General features: G+C 32.5%; 1 protein-coding gene across 5 annotated transcripts; it reads left to right on the top strand.

Annotated features, from left to right (window-relative positions):
* Positions 1-10: 10 nt before the first annotated feature.
* LOC141388671 (uncharacterized) lies at positions 11-7,295 on the top strand. Of its 5 annotated transcripts, XM_073958818.1 has the most exons (4): positions 11-219; positions 314-477; positions 5,337-5,622; positions 6,092-7,295. In XM_073958818.1, the coding sequence occupies exons 3-4, from the start codon at positions 5,380-5,382 to the stop codon at positions 6,830-6,832; spliced, it is 984 nt and encodes a 327-aa protein (XP_073814919.1). In that variant the 5' UTR covers positions 11-219; positions 314-477; positions 5,337-5,379; the 3' UTR covers positions 6,833-7,295. The 5 variants fall into 5 exon arrangements, with proteins under 5 accessions (XP_073814919.1, XP_073814921.1, XP_073814920.1 ...); XM_073958820.1 differs by lacking the exon at positions 314-477 and having other exon boundaries at positions 25-219; XM_073958819.1 differs by lacking the exons at positions 11-219; positions 314-477 and adding an exon at positions 500-647.
* Positions 7,296-16,846: the final 9,551 nt, after the last annotated feature.

Genomic DNA, 16,846 nt, shown 5'->3' on the forward strand with positions numbered 1-16,846 from the left:
AATTTGACTTGGAATGTGCAACAAAACAAAGGAAGAACAAAAACAAAACGAATGTAAATATAGAGAAAAAATAAAAAATCCAGTTTAAGTTAAGAAGAGAATAAGTTGCAATCAAAATACACGGAACAGACCATAATCGGCAACTACAGAAAAAAAAAACAAATGGAATCTCACAACATTCAAACTCATATTCTTCTAAAAGTCTAGTTTTAAGAGGCGGTGAGTGCATTTATTTGATTTGATGGTCTTTCAACTTGTTTGGATTGTTTTCGAGTTGGTCTGGTATTTATGGACTCTTTCTTAACTCTTGCAGCTAACTCTTGTTAGGCACACAACTTACATCTTAGTTGAACATTAGTCGTGGACCGGACCAGACAATAACAAACGTCGCGGCGGTAAGCGTTGAAAGCTACGCCAGACACAACAAAAGGTGCAACAAGAAGCAGTCAAATCTCCCAGACTCCGTAAACGAAAAAGGTGAAAAACAAGATTGTATGTTGTCAACCATTATTTGTTCATTTGATTTCGTGGTTTGTGTTAAGTCGCAATAAGATCATGCAGTGAAACGGTATTGGATTACAAAGAATAAAGCAAACAAGCAATTGTGGCAATAGATTACAGTGGATTTTTCTATACCAGTAGATTTGGTAAAGAACAAAAAACAGTTTTCAAGAATTTTGCAGACATAATGGCAATTTAAGTGACCAATTTCTCTGGCCAAATAAAGCAATAACATTGCTATTGTTTGTGTAGAAGTAACGTGCAATTAAAAAAGTGATTTATCAATCCAAGGTCTAAGTTCTTTACAATTATAAACCCACATGAGAATTAAACAAGTTAATGGACATAGAAATATGAATAAAGTTTTTATTAGATACGACATCCACCGTTAGTTTTGTTGGCAAACATAGACGGTAATTGAACAACATACAAATATGTATATCGCATGGGAATGCTCCAAACATAAGCAATCGCATGCTATAAATTTAATTTGAAGCTACAAATGAAGTTGGATTTCGCCTCCGAATAATATTTGCATTCGATTAACATGCATGATTACAGCGAAATCTAATTTAAACTAACTCAATTGTTTTGTATTGATCAGACGGACATACTGAAGGCAGATTCAATTACCAATCTACAACAACTGGAGTTTTTACCACTCTTTAAGTACAAAGAGATTAATAAGAGATTTTCTTTTCGGCTTAACTCTAGGTTAATAAAAACTCTCCGATTTTTTTGAAAATTTTTTTCCAGAGTTAGATATTGTTGCGCTGATCACGAGAATGTATAATTTTCTTGGGGGACGGATCTGGTTATTTGACCCGAAAGTCCGGGTACAAAACCTGGGTTAGACTCGGCTCTACTGAACCGATTCCTACAAAATGGGTATCATTGGGAAGCTTATGAAAATGCCTATCCAACAGGTAATATAACTCAAAAACCGGTGTTTTCCATAAAACCTTCAAAAAGACGTAAATAGCCCCTTATGGGTGCTTGCTATCGCTTTAATCTTTCCAAAATGGTGCTATATGTAGTAATACCTTCTCTGGATGCAGAGATATGGCCATTAAAATCTTGACAACCCGTTTCTTTTGGGCTCATTTCTTTACATTAAAGGTGCCTACGGAAAATTTTTAAGTTCTAAATTGAACAAAATTTTCTTATAAATTATAAGTTTTTATTTAAAAATCCGGCCTTCGGCCGGGGATTTAAAACTTTCTCTTATGGACAGGTGCAAATCTCGGGAACGGGAACAAAATTCTCATTTAAATTATAAGTTTTTCTCTAAATTCGGATAAAAAGTTGTAGATAAAAACTTAAAAATTCCTGAAATCGGGAGGTACCATTATATGGGGGCTATTCCAAACCTGGACCTATTTCCACAATTTTTGGTACGTAAGGTTTCTGACTACTGGGAACTCTAAATATCAAATTACAGCCAAAATACCTGAAATCGCTCATGTGCATTGCTTCCTCTATTTGCTATTGAGGACCTATAACTTGAAAGTGAGTTTTGACTGTTATGTTCTATCATTTGTGAGGCAACTATATTAGAAACCAGTAAGGACAAGATCAAAGTCGGGAGGGGCCAACAATATGATGTCCTACACCACCATGATTTTTGCGCTGGTGTCTCAAATATATGAAATCAGGCAAAAAATATATGTTAGCTATATCCAAGTCTGGACCAACTTGAATATTTGCCTCGGAATTTTTCCGCACGGAAAATAATTTAAAAATCAATATTTTAAAAAGACTAGATTTCGTAACGCTATAAATTTCATTAAAATTAGAAAGATACTTCTAATCGGGCAAAAATATATGGGAGCTATATAAAAATTTGATCCGATTTTAATATAATTCGACAAATTTGAACATATAGCGTCCTTGGGTGCCTCAAATACTTCAAATCGGACGAAAATATATATGGGAGCTATATCCAAATCTTGACCAATTTCAATATTATGTGGCAAATTTATTTCTAAACCGAATTCTGTCACATATTTCAGCTATATCCAAATCTGAACCGATCCTCACCAATAGTAATAGCGTAATACACAAAGTTAGCTGACACTATGTTTGAAGCTTTTTTGAGATTATTTTCAAATTTTATTTCAGTAATTTTTAGTTATTTGAGTTCAAATACAAATTCAGCGTTGCCGACAGCTTTTGATCGAAAATCGTCAAAAAAATTTGGAAAATCGTCAAAAATCGTTAACATGTTCCAAAACTAAGTTTGGTTACCGTTTGATTCAATTTTTCGCTGATAGCTATGTCAAGAGACTTACAAAATAACATATACAAACCACAGAAAAAAATCGAATCAAATCTGAATTAAATTCCGCTTTAAAAACGGCTTTCACAAGGTGAACGTTTTCCCAATTTTTATCGAGTTTCCAGAAATGCAGCAAAGTAAAGTTGGGTACACATTTCCAGTTTTGAATTACATCATTGATCAAACACACAGCTTAAAGGGGACATTACGAGCCCTAACCACTATTAATTCGTACACATAGCATTTTTCAACAATGTGATATTAAAATATGCATATCTTCAGAACTATAATGACTACACAAACAAATTTTTATTATTCTTAAAGATAATTTTATTCTCTTTAGACATATATTAATAAAAATACATATCAAAAAAAGGTCCTTTTAAAAAACAAAAAAAAACGGACGTTCATTATTTTAAACAAAAATATTGTGACCACTATTAATTCGTACAGTCACCAATTATCATTGTTAGAATTATTTTACGCCATCATTGTTTTTTACAACGGTCTCGACCCATTTTGGCATGGTAGTGACTAGCTTTTGACAATCATCTCGGGTTATCGAGTGCCAAATTTTCTGAATTTTGGACTTTAACCCGTTAACAGTCCGTTGGGGTTCAATTCGAAGCTTTCTTTTTATAATAGCCCACAAATTTTCTATTGGATTAAGGTCTGAAGAAGAGGATAGCCAATCCAGGACCTCGATTCTATTTTCTTCAAGCTACTTTTTCGTATTTTTAGCAGTATCGAAAAAACACCATCCTGTTAGAATATGTATTCCCCATAGTCTGCTATTTCGATACAGATGGTATCAGATTTTCTTCCTGGATTTTTATATATTTTTCTGCATTTACGATTCCATCTATGTAATGGAGCCGACCAACACCTTTTGAAGGCATACATACCTATACCATAATGCTAACTGAAAACTTTACTGTACGTTTTAATCAGTTTTGATTGTATGCCTCGGCGCTTTTACATACTACCCTTTTTCTTACATCACCAAAATAGACATATATCGAACTTGGATTCGTCACTAAAGATAATGCTGTCCCATTGCCGTTGTATTCAAAATCGTCTCTTTTTAGTCCATAATAGGCGTTTATTTCATTTTAAGCTCTGTAAGCAATGCCTTTTTTTGGCATAAAGTTATATAAATTATCTGGTTGATTTCGAAATACCGGCTTAATCTTTAACTTACCTTATAGAAATTATAACCTATTCATATGCAGTCGGGTCCACTCACGTTCTAAGGGCTTTCCAATTGCTTCAGACCACTTTATGGCTATATCTCGAATAGTGCGTCTACGATTTAGTTTAATGATATTTGCCGAAGCTCTTTTATCGCGAGGACTTATTTTGGAAGTACGACCTCCGTTTGAAACATTATTGTTGAAATTTCTTAATATGTTCACTTTTTCTGTTTTTTATATTTTCTTTTCTCATATTTACTTTGTATTGTAGATCTTGGAATTTCTGTCCATATTTCGTTCCAGATTTGAATTTATCGACGATTAATTTATTTTATTTTAGAAACAACTTTACATTAATTCAAAGCCATCTGGCCAAAAAAAAAAATTGAATTAAATTATATTATATAGATTTATGTTATATAGATTAAAATTCAAATTTCCCCCCAAATAGGTTTGCGGCATGCCATTTTTAGAAATGATGAAAATTAAAATTAAATAACGTTCAAATTTTGTCTTTTTTGATTCCTTTACATTCCTATTTTCTCATTGTAACAATAAATTTACATTTTTTTTTATTAAATTTTGCTTTTTCGTTTAGCTTGAGCTCAATTTATAAACTGAACGAATAAATAGTGGTCAAATAATTTGCAGCAATAATTATAGGCCTTTTTGTTTACTTAATAGTATAAGCATTTTAACACAGAGTCTAATATTATTTCTATGTCAGTTAATAGGAAATAAAATGACCTTTCAGAAAAGTATAAATGTGTCGGTGTTATTATAATAATTAAACCTTTATTCTGGCGTTTGATGTTAAAGAGTGAAAAAATACCTGGTGTACGAATTAATAGTGGTTAGGGCTCGTAGTAGGAAGTTAAAAAAGCTGGACCCAATTTTATCTTGACAAAGGAAGTTTTTCATCTGACAAAATTCGAAGATGATGCAAAACCATTAAAATTCCTGTGTTCGGTGGTACCGCTGTTCACAAAAAATCTATATACCTAAATATAGCCAATCTGGCTGAAGATTACTAAGACATTAAAAGGTCCATAAATGGAGTTTGTACATTTTTTTCTTAAAGTCTTTCCTGAAATTTTGGTCAAAATATGTTGTTTTATTTCATTCAATTTTGGGCTACGAGAAAAATCGTCATTTCAGACCATAAAACCGACAAATCGTCATTTGAATTTTGAGCCAAAAAATCGTCAAATTCAGCAACATATTTTTTACATACATATATACATACATCGCAAGGTACTTTAATGACTTGCGTACATAAGTGTAGTCCCGTTTTTGTCCAATTGATATACATATAAAAACTGGCTCAAATATTTTAATAAACTCTTTTTTTGTTCTTTTAACAGCTTAGTTGCCATCATTAAGAATCTGTCGCACAAACCAATCAAGATGTCAATGAATAACTTGACCATTGATGGTGAATTCCGTTATATTATACAATGGTTTAATGAATGGAGTGAATTGCAACGTGATGACTTCATACCCATAATGGTCGATTACTTAACGGACACAGACAATGCATCATCAACGGTTCCAAATGCAACAGCAACAATAAATATGAATGGTTTAGAAACACATATGGAACGATCATTAAATCTAAATGACAAGCCAATGTCTCTATTTCAATGTAGGGTAAGTATGAAATGAAAAAAAAAATAAACTACTTTCTTGAATGTTTATGGACAAACGATTCACGTGATCCTAATTGATTAAAGACACTCATAGTCCACAACACCAACGTAATATATACACATACATATGTATGAACATATGATTGTCAAATAAATGTAGATTTTATCCGATTATATCTATAATTTTCTGACCAAAATTTGTGAAGAATTTTTTTTCAGGAAGGATTTGTGTTAGAAACTCGAAATGTTCTAATCAGGCGCATCATTGCAATATAAATGGAGTTCCCAAAAATCCTATAATTTATAATAACACATGCTATAACACTAAACCTCAAATATGAAATAACAGTTATTACCATATAAATGTTATAACGGACCAAGCCTCTTATAGACTCAATAAACATTAACCTACACAACTTTTTTTAAAGAACAATTTATTGCAACTCTTTTTTTCTTCTTCTTTATTACAGGTAAAACTATTCTCCCAATGGAATCGTAGATGGCCCATAGAATTTAAAGAGAAACTACAACAAAAAATCTCAGAAATCGATAATAGCGTTGGTGAAAGAATAAAGGAAGAAATCACTAAAAGACATAATGGATGTGGAAGTCTTACAAATGGTTATGCCGGATCAAATGACGACGCTGACGATGTACATAATTATGAAATCCATAATGAGATGATGTTGACAAAAGACCATTATCATTCACATGCAGTACATGCAGTATCACAATCGAATCAAAATGAAAGTCATTTTAAAGAAGATCAACAGCTGCAACAACAACAAGATGTAATCGTTGTAACAAACTCTGTGACATTAAATGACCCCATGCGAGAGGTTTTAAGTAATGAAACATCTGTTGATGACATCGAACCGAACGACCAGCAAACACAACCACAACAGCAAGTGAATATTAATAGAGCTGCTGTTGACGGTGTAGGGGATAACGACAATGTTGCACATGACAAAAATCTTAATGAAGATAGTAACAACTCGCATGCTAGAGAACCTGTTGAACAGGTTGTACAAATGCGAAATTTACAAATAAATGAAGATGGCCATGAAGATGTTACAGCATCTGTGCAACAACAACAATCGCCACATACAACCGTCGTCGCAACAGTACCGGTCACAGTTACAGTTAACCCAGTAGTTGTTGTAGCCGCACAATCAATGACCACAAATGCAGAAGTTCCTTTGGTTGCTTGAAGATGCAGACAAACATGCAGACAGACAGATAAACTAGAAATCGTACAATTGGAAAGAACATAACCGGCAAAAGAAGCACAAACATTTAAACGTCACAACCAGAAACAGCATCACCATCTACTTTAAAATGATTACCAACATCAGCAACATCATTATCATAATGAACATACATACGTACATATACATAAATATGCCAGTAATCCGTAGTAGCGTAACAAAATATCTGTAACTCAACATGATGTTAGAAGCAGAAAAAAATAGGAAGGAATAACCGCATATGGATTGAAAGGAATAAAAAAGCAGCAATCATTCATACAAAACTTGCATACATTCCAATTAACTAGATTTAAAACATTAATTTATGTAATGTTTAAATACTGAAGAGTATCCAATTAACTATGAACTGCAGAACAGTAAATAAAGCAAAAAACACACAAATATAGATATAAAATATATATGTAAATCAATTGTTGTTTATTTTTTATATTAATTAATTATTAAGGATTTATATGAATATTTGTAATGTATAGTATTTGTGACATTTGTTGTTGTCTAATGTAATGAACCCTAAATTTAAATTCAGATGGTCCTTCACTATCGGTTTATCGTGTAACCGGAAACCTTCATTATATGGGGAGGGAAAACAGAGATTTTTGTTTATTATGCATCGATAATAATTTATCAGAACACCTGTCAGGGACCTCTTAAAATTCAAATTATCCAGTAAAAATTTGGATGTGTTAGTCATGTAACCCATTACAAAGTAATATAAACAAACTACTTTCTGCATTATCAGTAAGCTGAAATATAAGTACTTACTGTACTCCTTACTAAGTAATGAGTACGGTGGCACAGATCGTGTGTGTCTGATTAAAAAATCCGAGGCATGGGTGTTCAACGCTCAAAGCCTGCAGGCGAGTTTTTTGTTAAAAAATAAAGAACAGTTGATGGTGCAAATGTAAGCGTTTAAACAACCATTAATGGGTTAACCCCACTTATCACTTAAAAAAAAACTCGAAAAAACAGTAAGGAAAGGATCAAAGTGGGGCGGTGCCGACTATATAATACCCTACACCACTGTGAATATGTAAAATATATATGGGAGCTAAATCCAAATCAGAACAGATTTCGATATAATTTTTCACATTTATATTCTACAAATAAATGTGAAAAATTATATTGAACTAGCGGACCCGGCGAACTTCGTCTCGCTATTAAGGAATAAAATTTCATACAAAAACTCAATTTTCGATTTTTCCAATTTTCCGACTTTTCCAGAGAGATTTTCCAAAATTTTCTTCCGTAAAGACCTTCTCCTCGAAAATACGAATAACTTGCAAACAATTTTACAGAAATCGGCCTAGCCGTTCTCATTTTATGAATTACTATACATTTTTTACACCATTTTTATATATATAGATTCCTTCACATAGTCCAAATTTCATCAAAATTGGACATATATATCGTGTTTCGTGCATCAAATACCTCAAATCTGCCTAAAATATATATGAGAGCTATATCCAAATCTAAACCGATTTCTATATAATTTGGCACACTTATATCTAGACTAAATTCCGTCGCACATTCCAACTTTCATTGAAATCGAACGAAGATATATATGGGGGCTATATCCAAATCTGAACCGATTTTTACTAAAATAAATAGCGTTCGTCCTTTGGCAAAAAAAAAAAATTATCTTCCCCAATTTTCATGCGAATCGGACAATAAATGCGACCTGTACTTTGTTTACAAAAATGCATGGACAGCAGACGGACATGAGTAAATCGACTCAGAAAGTGATTCTATGTATATCCCTAAAAGGAACTATGGTCTATCTCGTTTCCTTTTGAATGTTACAAACTAATGCACAAAGACATAATACCCATTACCACAAGGTGGTGTAGGGTATTATTATTGACTTGTTTTGAGGTACAGGTAGCATAGAGCTATGCCGCAAAATAATCGATCGGAGCAAAATTCTACACCTTTATCAGATGTAATTCGAATCATTTTAGTTGTAATTTGAAAATTCGAATTTATTTATTTGTAATTCGAATTATTCTATTTGTAATTCGAATTATTCTATTTGTAATTCGAATTGTTATTTTTGTAATTCGAAACATTTCATTTTTAATTCAAAAAAACTAAATATAAAACCAATGCAACCACAGAATTTTTATTTTTTTGTTTCGAATTTTAAATGAAATAATTCAAATTACAAATAGAACAATTCGAATTTCAAATGGAATAACTCGAATTACAAATGGCATTCTCAAATAACAATTAAATTGTTTCGAATTACAAATGAAATGTTACGAATTACAAATGGAATGTTTCGAATTACATCGGATAATTCAGCGCGACATGTCCTTGTTAAAATAATGGATTTGTATGGTGTTTTGTAGGTTAGGTTGAAAAGTGGTTCGATATAAAAGTCGCTTAAGGGAGAGTAGGCCTGTTGTTTTTTTTTTTTTTTTTTTTTTTCGAACGTTCCCAAATTAATGTTGTAAACCGGTATTTGATTAAAAAAAATATTTTTATTTTTTATATTTTTTTCTTGTGTTTTTATTTTAATTTTTTTATTTAAATAATATTTCACTTTCCCTAATATTACAATTCTGTTTTATATATATCGAGGTTCGGACCGCGATTTCTGATTAAGGACCGAAAAGAGATGTTGTTGGTCAATCCGCTACCGTATGATAACTGAAGCATGATTTCAATTGTTCTAGTATTTAATATGTTTCTACTGATTATGCTTCAACAAAGAGATTACTCATCATCGCAAATAGAACAGGGAAGTAATTCAATATTTCATTGTTCTATGCCGCGATCAAATTTTAATTCTTGGAATTTCTTCTTATCGCCAAAATGGTGAGAAGTTCAGAGTGTCGAATTTGAATTAATTGGGCGTCGGCCCGTTTTATGTTACATGCTCTGATTATGTTATGATTGTGAAAAATAAAGTGGGGTGATCATGGTGATCGTTAACTCCCCCCTGCCTTAAGAGATTCGTCCCGGATCTCTATCGTGAGATTCAGTGAATTCGGTAAAAGTTTTTCTTAATTCCGTTAATGCGTGTTCTTTAATTTCTTTTTCAGTCCTTTTTACTTTTTCTTTTTTCTTAGTTAAACATATTTTTATATATTTTCTTAATTTGATTGATATATATGTTAATAAAACTAATACGAATATAATCATAAGTGTTATAAATTTGTTATGACTGCTGTTAAGCTCGTCTCTTATAGTTAAGTAATCAATATTTTCAAAATCATTAGTTTCATTATAAGTTTCTATTACATCAAATATTGGTATTTTGTTATTTTTCAAGTAATTATTAATTATTGCTGTGGGATTCTCATATGTTCTGTTATTACGTTATTTTCGAAAGTTATTAAATACGTCCCTTCTAGTGAAGTTTCGTTTACAATATTTATTCCTGTTGTTAATATTACACCATCTTTTATAGTGTGGTTTTCGTACTATATTTTTACATTTGGCATCTTTAGAATTCAAAATATTACTTAGACAAGATTCCCTTTCATCAATTTTACAATAGGTGTTATGCATTTCTTGTTTACAGTTTTGTACATTTGTATAAAAGCTTTGGCATTTTACAATTTCTTTGTCAATTTTTAGTTCGGTATTATTTATACTTATTGGTCTAACATCATAAAGTTTACATAATTTGTTTACAATTGGAAATTTAATATAAATAATTATACAGTCTTGTGTCTGAATAACTTTAAATGTTGAAGCGTCTAGAATGTCTGTAAAAGCTATTTTCTTTTCTTCAACTTTCATGATTTGCCTAACTTCTTTTAAATTAAGTATCCCAGTGAAAAGGATTTTTACCTTTGCTAAGCTAATTGCATTAATTAAGTTTGTTAAGTCAGTTAATATAAGTCTATTTCTTTTCTTTATTATCTTCATGTTAGACTTTGCCTGCTTGTTTGATTCAAATTGGTTTGTTAATCTGTTTATTATATTAAAAAGCTTTGAATTGATCATAAACTGTTTATTACTATTCACAATTAACCCTTTCGGGGATTCTATGCCATATGGCATAACCAGTTTTTGAAGGCCGTTTTAAGGCAAAATACTTATGGGCACTCTTTTTTTAATAATTTTGTATTTTTCCCTGAAGTGTTATCTAAAAATAATTCGACAAAAATTTTTGATTGGTGGACCCTATACATTGTTATGTCTCAAAGAGCAAGCGCCCCTCGTTCGAGTTAAAATTTGCATGAAAATACCATCTTATAATTTTATATATTTTATTAACAAAAATATTTTTTTTGTAACCTTTTTTTATATAATTTAGTAGATAATCATTGCCTTAATAATTAAAACGAAAAAAAGATCCGAAATATAGTTCAATGGAGCTGCCAGATTTTTTATATTTCATACTATGCCATATGGCATAGATTTTTCCCAACGGAAATGTTTCACCTTGTTTGACTCCCAGATCTTCTATTGTGAAACCCCTAGATCTTCTACAAGAAGACCTCCAGATCTTGTATAAATAGACCTCCAGGTCTTCTATAAGAAGAACTCCAGATCTTGTATAAGTAGACCTCCAGGTCTTCTATACGAAGACTTCCAGGTCTTCTATAAGGAAACCTCCAGATCCACCATAGGAAAACCTCCAGATGATGTATAACAACTCTTGCAGATTTTCTAAAATAACTCCTCCAGATAGTATATAAGATGGCCCCCACGTCTTCTACAAGCTGACCTCCAGCCCTTCTATAGGATAACATTCAGGTGTTCTATAAGAAGTCCTTCAGATCTGCTATATTAAGACATTCAGGTCTTCTATAAGAAGTCCTCCAGTTTTTCTATAAGAAGGCCTCAAATCTTCCAAAAGAAGACCCTAGCTTTTCTATAAGAAGACCCTAGGTTTTCTATAAGAAGACCTTCTATTATTCTATTATTCTATAAGAAGACCTTCTATGTGAAGACCCCCCAAATCTTCTAATAGTAGACCTCCAGATATTCTATGACAAACCTTCATGTCTTCTATAAGTAGACCTCCTGGTCTTCAATGGAAGATCTTATGCTTTTCTATAAGAAGGGCCCCTGCTCTTCTATGAGAAGACCATCTGGTTTTTTATAAGAAGGTCTCCTGCCCTTCTGTGAGAAGACGTCCTGCTCTTCTATGAGCAGACCTCCTGCTCTTATATAAGAAGAGCTCCTTCTCTTCTATAAGAATACCTCCTGCCCTTCTATATGTAAACGTCCTTCTCTTCTACGAGAAGACGTCCTGCTCTTCTATGAGCAGACCTCCTGCTCTTGTATAAGAAGACCCCTTTCTCTTCTATAAGAAGACCTCCTGCCCTTCTATATGCAAACGTCCTGCTCTTATATGAAAAGACTCCTGCTTTTCTATCAGAAGACGTCCTTCCCTTCTATATGCAAACGTCCTGCTCTTCTATGAAAAGACGTCCTGCTCTTCAAGAAGAGGACCTCCTGCTCTTCAAGGAGAGGACCTCCTGCTCTTCTAAAAGAAGCTCTTCTGCTCTTCTATGTGAAAACATCCTGTCCTTCTATGAGACGACCTTTTGCTCTTCCAGGAGAAGACATCCTGCCCTTCTATGAGAGGACCTTCTACTCTTTTATGAGAAGACGTCCTGCTCTTCTATAAGAAGACCTCTTCCTCTTCCATAAGGCCTCCTGGTCTTATATAAGATGAAATTTAATTAAAAAATTAATATTTTAGTTTTGTTTTTTTTTTTTTTTGTTTCCTTTAAATACATTCTATGCCATATGGCATAGTGTCCAAAAACCACTTTTCCAAACAAAATGTTATAAAATTAGTTTTGATTATTCATATAGTGGGCTTAAGTATATATAAAATTGGAAAAATATATTTTTCAGATCAAAAACAAAAAAGAAGCACCGAAAGGGTTAAGTCGTTTATTTTCTGGTCAATTTCGACAATGTCGTCATGATCTGGTGTACCTGCTATCCATTTCCATAAAGTTCCTATTTCGTTTATTCCTCTCTTAGTCCTGTCGTTGAGTTTCAGTTCCTCTAACAGTGTTTCTATCATTTCTACTTCCCCTTCGAGGTTTGCGACTTGGGTTTCAGAGTCTGGTTTTTTACTTAGTGTGGATAATAAAGTCCTATGTTCTAAGATTAATTCATTATAATAAGTTAAATTAGTTACGTGAAATATATTTCCAAATTTATCATAGATTGCGCAGTCGGCGTTCTCAATTAAGACGTATCGTTCCCTTGTGTAATCCACTATATCAGCTTTTATAAGGTGTATGATTAAATTTAAAAGTATTATTTCCCACATCTGTAAGAATTTATTTTATATTATCTATTATTGCTATATATTAAAACCTTGTTTCCTAAATCCTGTTTTACTTTCTGTTTCTTGTAACGTGGTCGAAGTTTGTTTCGTTCATTTAGTATTTTCTCATAAATAATATCCCCGTCAGTATATATTCTTAATTGTCGTTTTCTATTTTCGCGTTCTAGCACTTTGCTTTGTACCTTCTTTAATTTGTCTGGAATACAACTATGGTTTACCTTGTTGAAAAGTACATCTACTGGTTGTAGATTAATTACTGAGTGAATTGTTTTATTGTATTGTTGAGCAGCTTTATAAATTGCTTCTATCGGATCTATAATGTGGTACTCTTCTTTGATACATCTAGACATTTCAATGATTGTCGAATGTACTCTTTCTACCTGTCCGTTAGTTTTGCTATGTCCTGGTGAACAATATTTGAATTCAATTTGCATTCGTTGCATTAAGGATTTAAATTGTAAGGATGTAAATCCTGGTTCGTTGTCTAACATAAGTATTTTAGCATTGGGAAATACCTGCAAAATTTCTAGTACTTTCTCTTCTAATCTGGTTTTGTCTTCTATTTGTTTTATGGTCAAAAATTTTGAGTACGCGTCTATACAAGTCAAAAATATTTTACTTTCGGCGTGAAATATATCCAGATGGAGGTTTTCTCCTTCGCTTTGTGGTAATGGTGCTTCTCCAATTGGTATCCTTACCGGATTTCTTGTGTATTTGTTCTTATTGCAAACTTCACAATTCCTTATGTATTCTTTTAGCTCTTTCATCAATGTTGGCCAATAGTATTTTTCTCTTATTTGGTTGTAATTTTCATAAAAGTTTCTATGAGCTCGAGTGTGCTCTTTTTCTATAACGTTCTTTTTATCTTCATTGTCCGAAACGTCTATCGGCATTAGTTTCGTATGGATGAATTTCATTGAAGGGAATGTTTCCTTCAACATGTCTTTAATATCATAAATCGTTTCTGGTGTACAGAATATAGCTGTCACTAGATCCGGATTTAAAAATTCTGTTAATATTGTTTTTAAATTTTCACTTGTATCATAGGTTATTAAATGTCTTTTCCTTTCAAAAACTGTCAATTGTTCATGTACTGTAAAGTTTCCTGGATGGATAACCAGTTGTTGTTTGGATTGGTTTAACGGTTTTTTTGTTTCTGGGATCTGGGTTAGATCTACGCTTTCACTTGAATGTTGTGTTTCCAGTGAGCTTACTGATGCGTTTTCAGATGATTCACTTGTTGAATCGGTTATTTGATTAAGATATTGACGTGAGAGTGCGTCTGCTACTACATTCGTTTTTCCAGGTTTGTAAATTATATTTGGCGAGTATTCTTCTAACAGAAGTAGCCATCTCTTGATTCTTGCGTTGGGATTCCTCGGTGAAATTGAGAATGTAAGTGGCTGATGATCCGTGTGGATTTCTAATTCCTTAGCTCCGTATAAGTAGTTTCTTAGCGTTTTTAATGCCCATACAATTGCGTAAAGTTCTTTCTCGTTTGTGGCATATGCCAATTGGCATTTATCCAGGGTTTTCGATATGAATATTAATGGTCTTCCCTCTTGTGAAAGGACGGCTCCGACGGCTTCGTTCGATGCGTCCGTTGTTAGAATAAATTTCTTTGTGTAGTCTGGTTGAGTCAATTCAACCGTATTTTGTAGTGACTTCTTTAGTTGTTCAAACGCTTGTTCGCTTTCTTTATCTAGTTCAATAATAACTTTTGTTGACATTTTATGCGAAAATTTCCCTTTTCCTATTAGTAGTTTTGTTAACGGTTTTGCAATCTTTGCGTAATCTTTAATAAATTTTCTGTAGTACCCTGTGATTCCTAAAAATCCCCTTAGTTGTCTTACTGTCTTTGGTTTTGGATATTGAATGATTGTATCTACCTTTTTCGGGTCAGTTTTTATAATTCCTTCGGCTACAATGTAACCTAAAAATTCTACTTCTTTTTGGAAAAATGTGGATTTCTCTAAAGAAATCTTCATGTTTGCTTCTTTTAATGTTCGAATAATTGTTCTTAGATGTTTTGTATGCTCACTAAGATTTTTAGAGAATACAATTATATCATCTATGTAAACGTGGCAAAATTTTCCTATATATTCTCGCAATATATTATCCATTGCTCTTTGGAAAATGCTTGGTGCGTTCTTTAAACCGAATGGCATTCTTACGTATTCATATTTGCCGTTATTTACTGAAAAGACGGTTTTTTCTATGTCTTTAGGTTTCATGAGGATCTGATGAAATCCCGATTCCAAATCTATCGTGCTAAAATATTTCGATTGTCCCAAATTTGATAAAATTATTTCCGTCTCGGGAATTGGATATCTGTCTGAAATTGTTACTTCATTTAATTTCTTATAGTCAATTACCATTCTTTGCTTTGGTGTTCCGTCTTCGTTTAGCCCTTTCTTTGGTACTATCCATATTGGTGAGTTGTAAGGACATTTGCTTGGCCTTATTATTCCCTCGTCTAGCATTCTATTTATTTCTTTATTCACGAAGCTCGCTGCTGAGAATGGGTATGGATACTGTCTACTCCATATTGGGTTATCAGTTCTAGTCCTTATTTCGGCTTTGACGTCTGTCCGGAATGGTATTCTCATGTCTATCTTTGAATGTAACGTTTTAATTTAATTTCTAATTTCTTCGATTAGTCTTTCCTCTATATTATGTGTTATGGTACAGTTATGGAGCCATAGTTCCGTTTCATTTAGTTTATTTTTTTTTTCCTTATTTATTTCGTTTTTGTTGTTTAACTCAATTTTATGCTTTTTAGTATCTTCGATATTTTCTTTTATTTCTTTTTTGGACGTTACAAATTTTTCAATACCTTTATCATATCGCAGTTCTTTTTCTTCTATATCAATTTCTGCTTTAATATTCTTTAAGAAATTATATCCTACTAAAAGATCAGCTTCCAGCGAATCTATTTCGTAGAATCTAGTTTTTACCCCTAGTAGAGTAATGTCGTGATAGTAAGTCTGTCTGGTTACTTTCCCAGCAAGAATTGTCCAGCAAGAACTTTCTCAGAGAGTAAGGGGTTTTTATTCTCTTTTGCTAGAAAATTGCAAAAAGTAAACAGACACCTTCCCAGCAAAAACCAGCAAGCAATCAGCTGACTTGCCAAAACAGAACAATTTGTCCGCCAACAAAGGAAGCAAACACGTTGTATTTTATTAAAAATAAAAAAGAAAATGAAACAAAAAAGTATTTATACACTTTACAAATTTGTTCTCCATAAAACAATACAATTAGACTATGCTATTTCCACAATAAAATTGTTTTTAATGTTCACAAACATAAATCAACCAAAAACTAAAAACAGCTAATTGTTTTCAGGAAGAAGAAGAGCTTGCAAGTGCTTGCTAGAATAAATTTGTCCAGCAAGAATTTGCAAGCTCTCAGTGAAAGAACTGTCAAAATGTCTCTCTCGAATCGCTCTCTTTTGCTGGTTTTTTGTGTTAACAGACGACTTCCAGCAACAATTGGTACAAATTGTTACAAATTTTAGGGTAACCAGACACAGCTAGTATTTTATTAGTTTAGTACCGCTGATTGTTTTTACTTTTTTGAATATAGGTAACGTATTTTTGTTTTCATAAATTCCCGTTCTTATGTAGCAACTTGTTGCTCCTGTGTCAATTAATATAGTATATTTTTTTCCTGTAGCCTGGTCTGTCTTT

This window comes from Musca autumnalis, unplaced genomic scaffold, assembly GCF_047663935.1.
Source record: "Musca autumnalis isolate F117 unplaced genomic scaffold, ASM4766393v1 scaffold_1, whole genome shotgun sequence".
NCBI lineage: Eukaryota > Metazoa > Arthropoda > Insecta > Diptera > Muscidae > Musca > Musca autumnalis.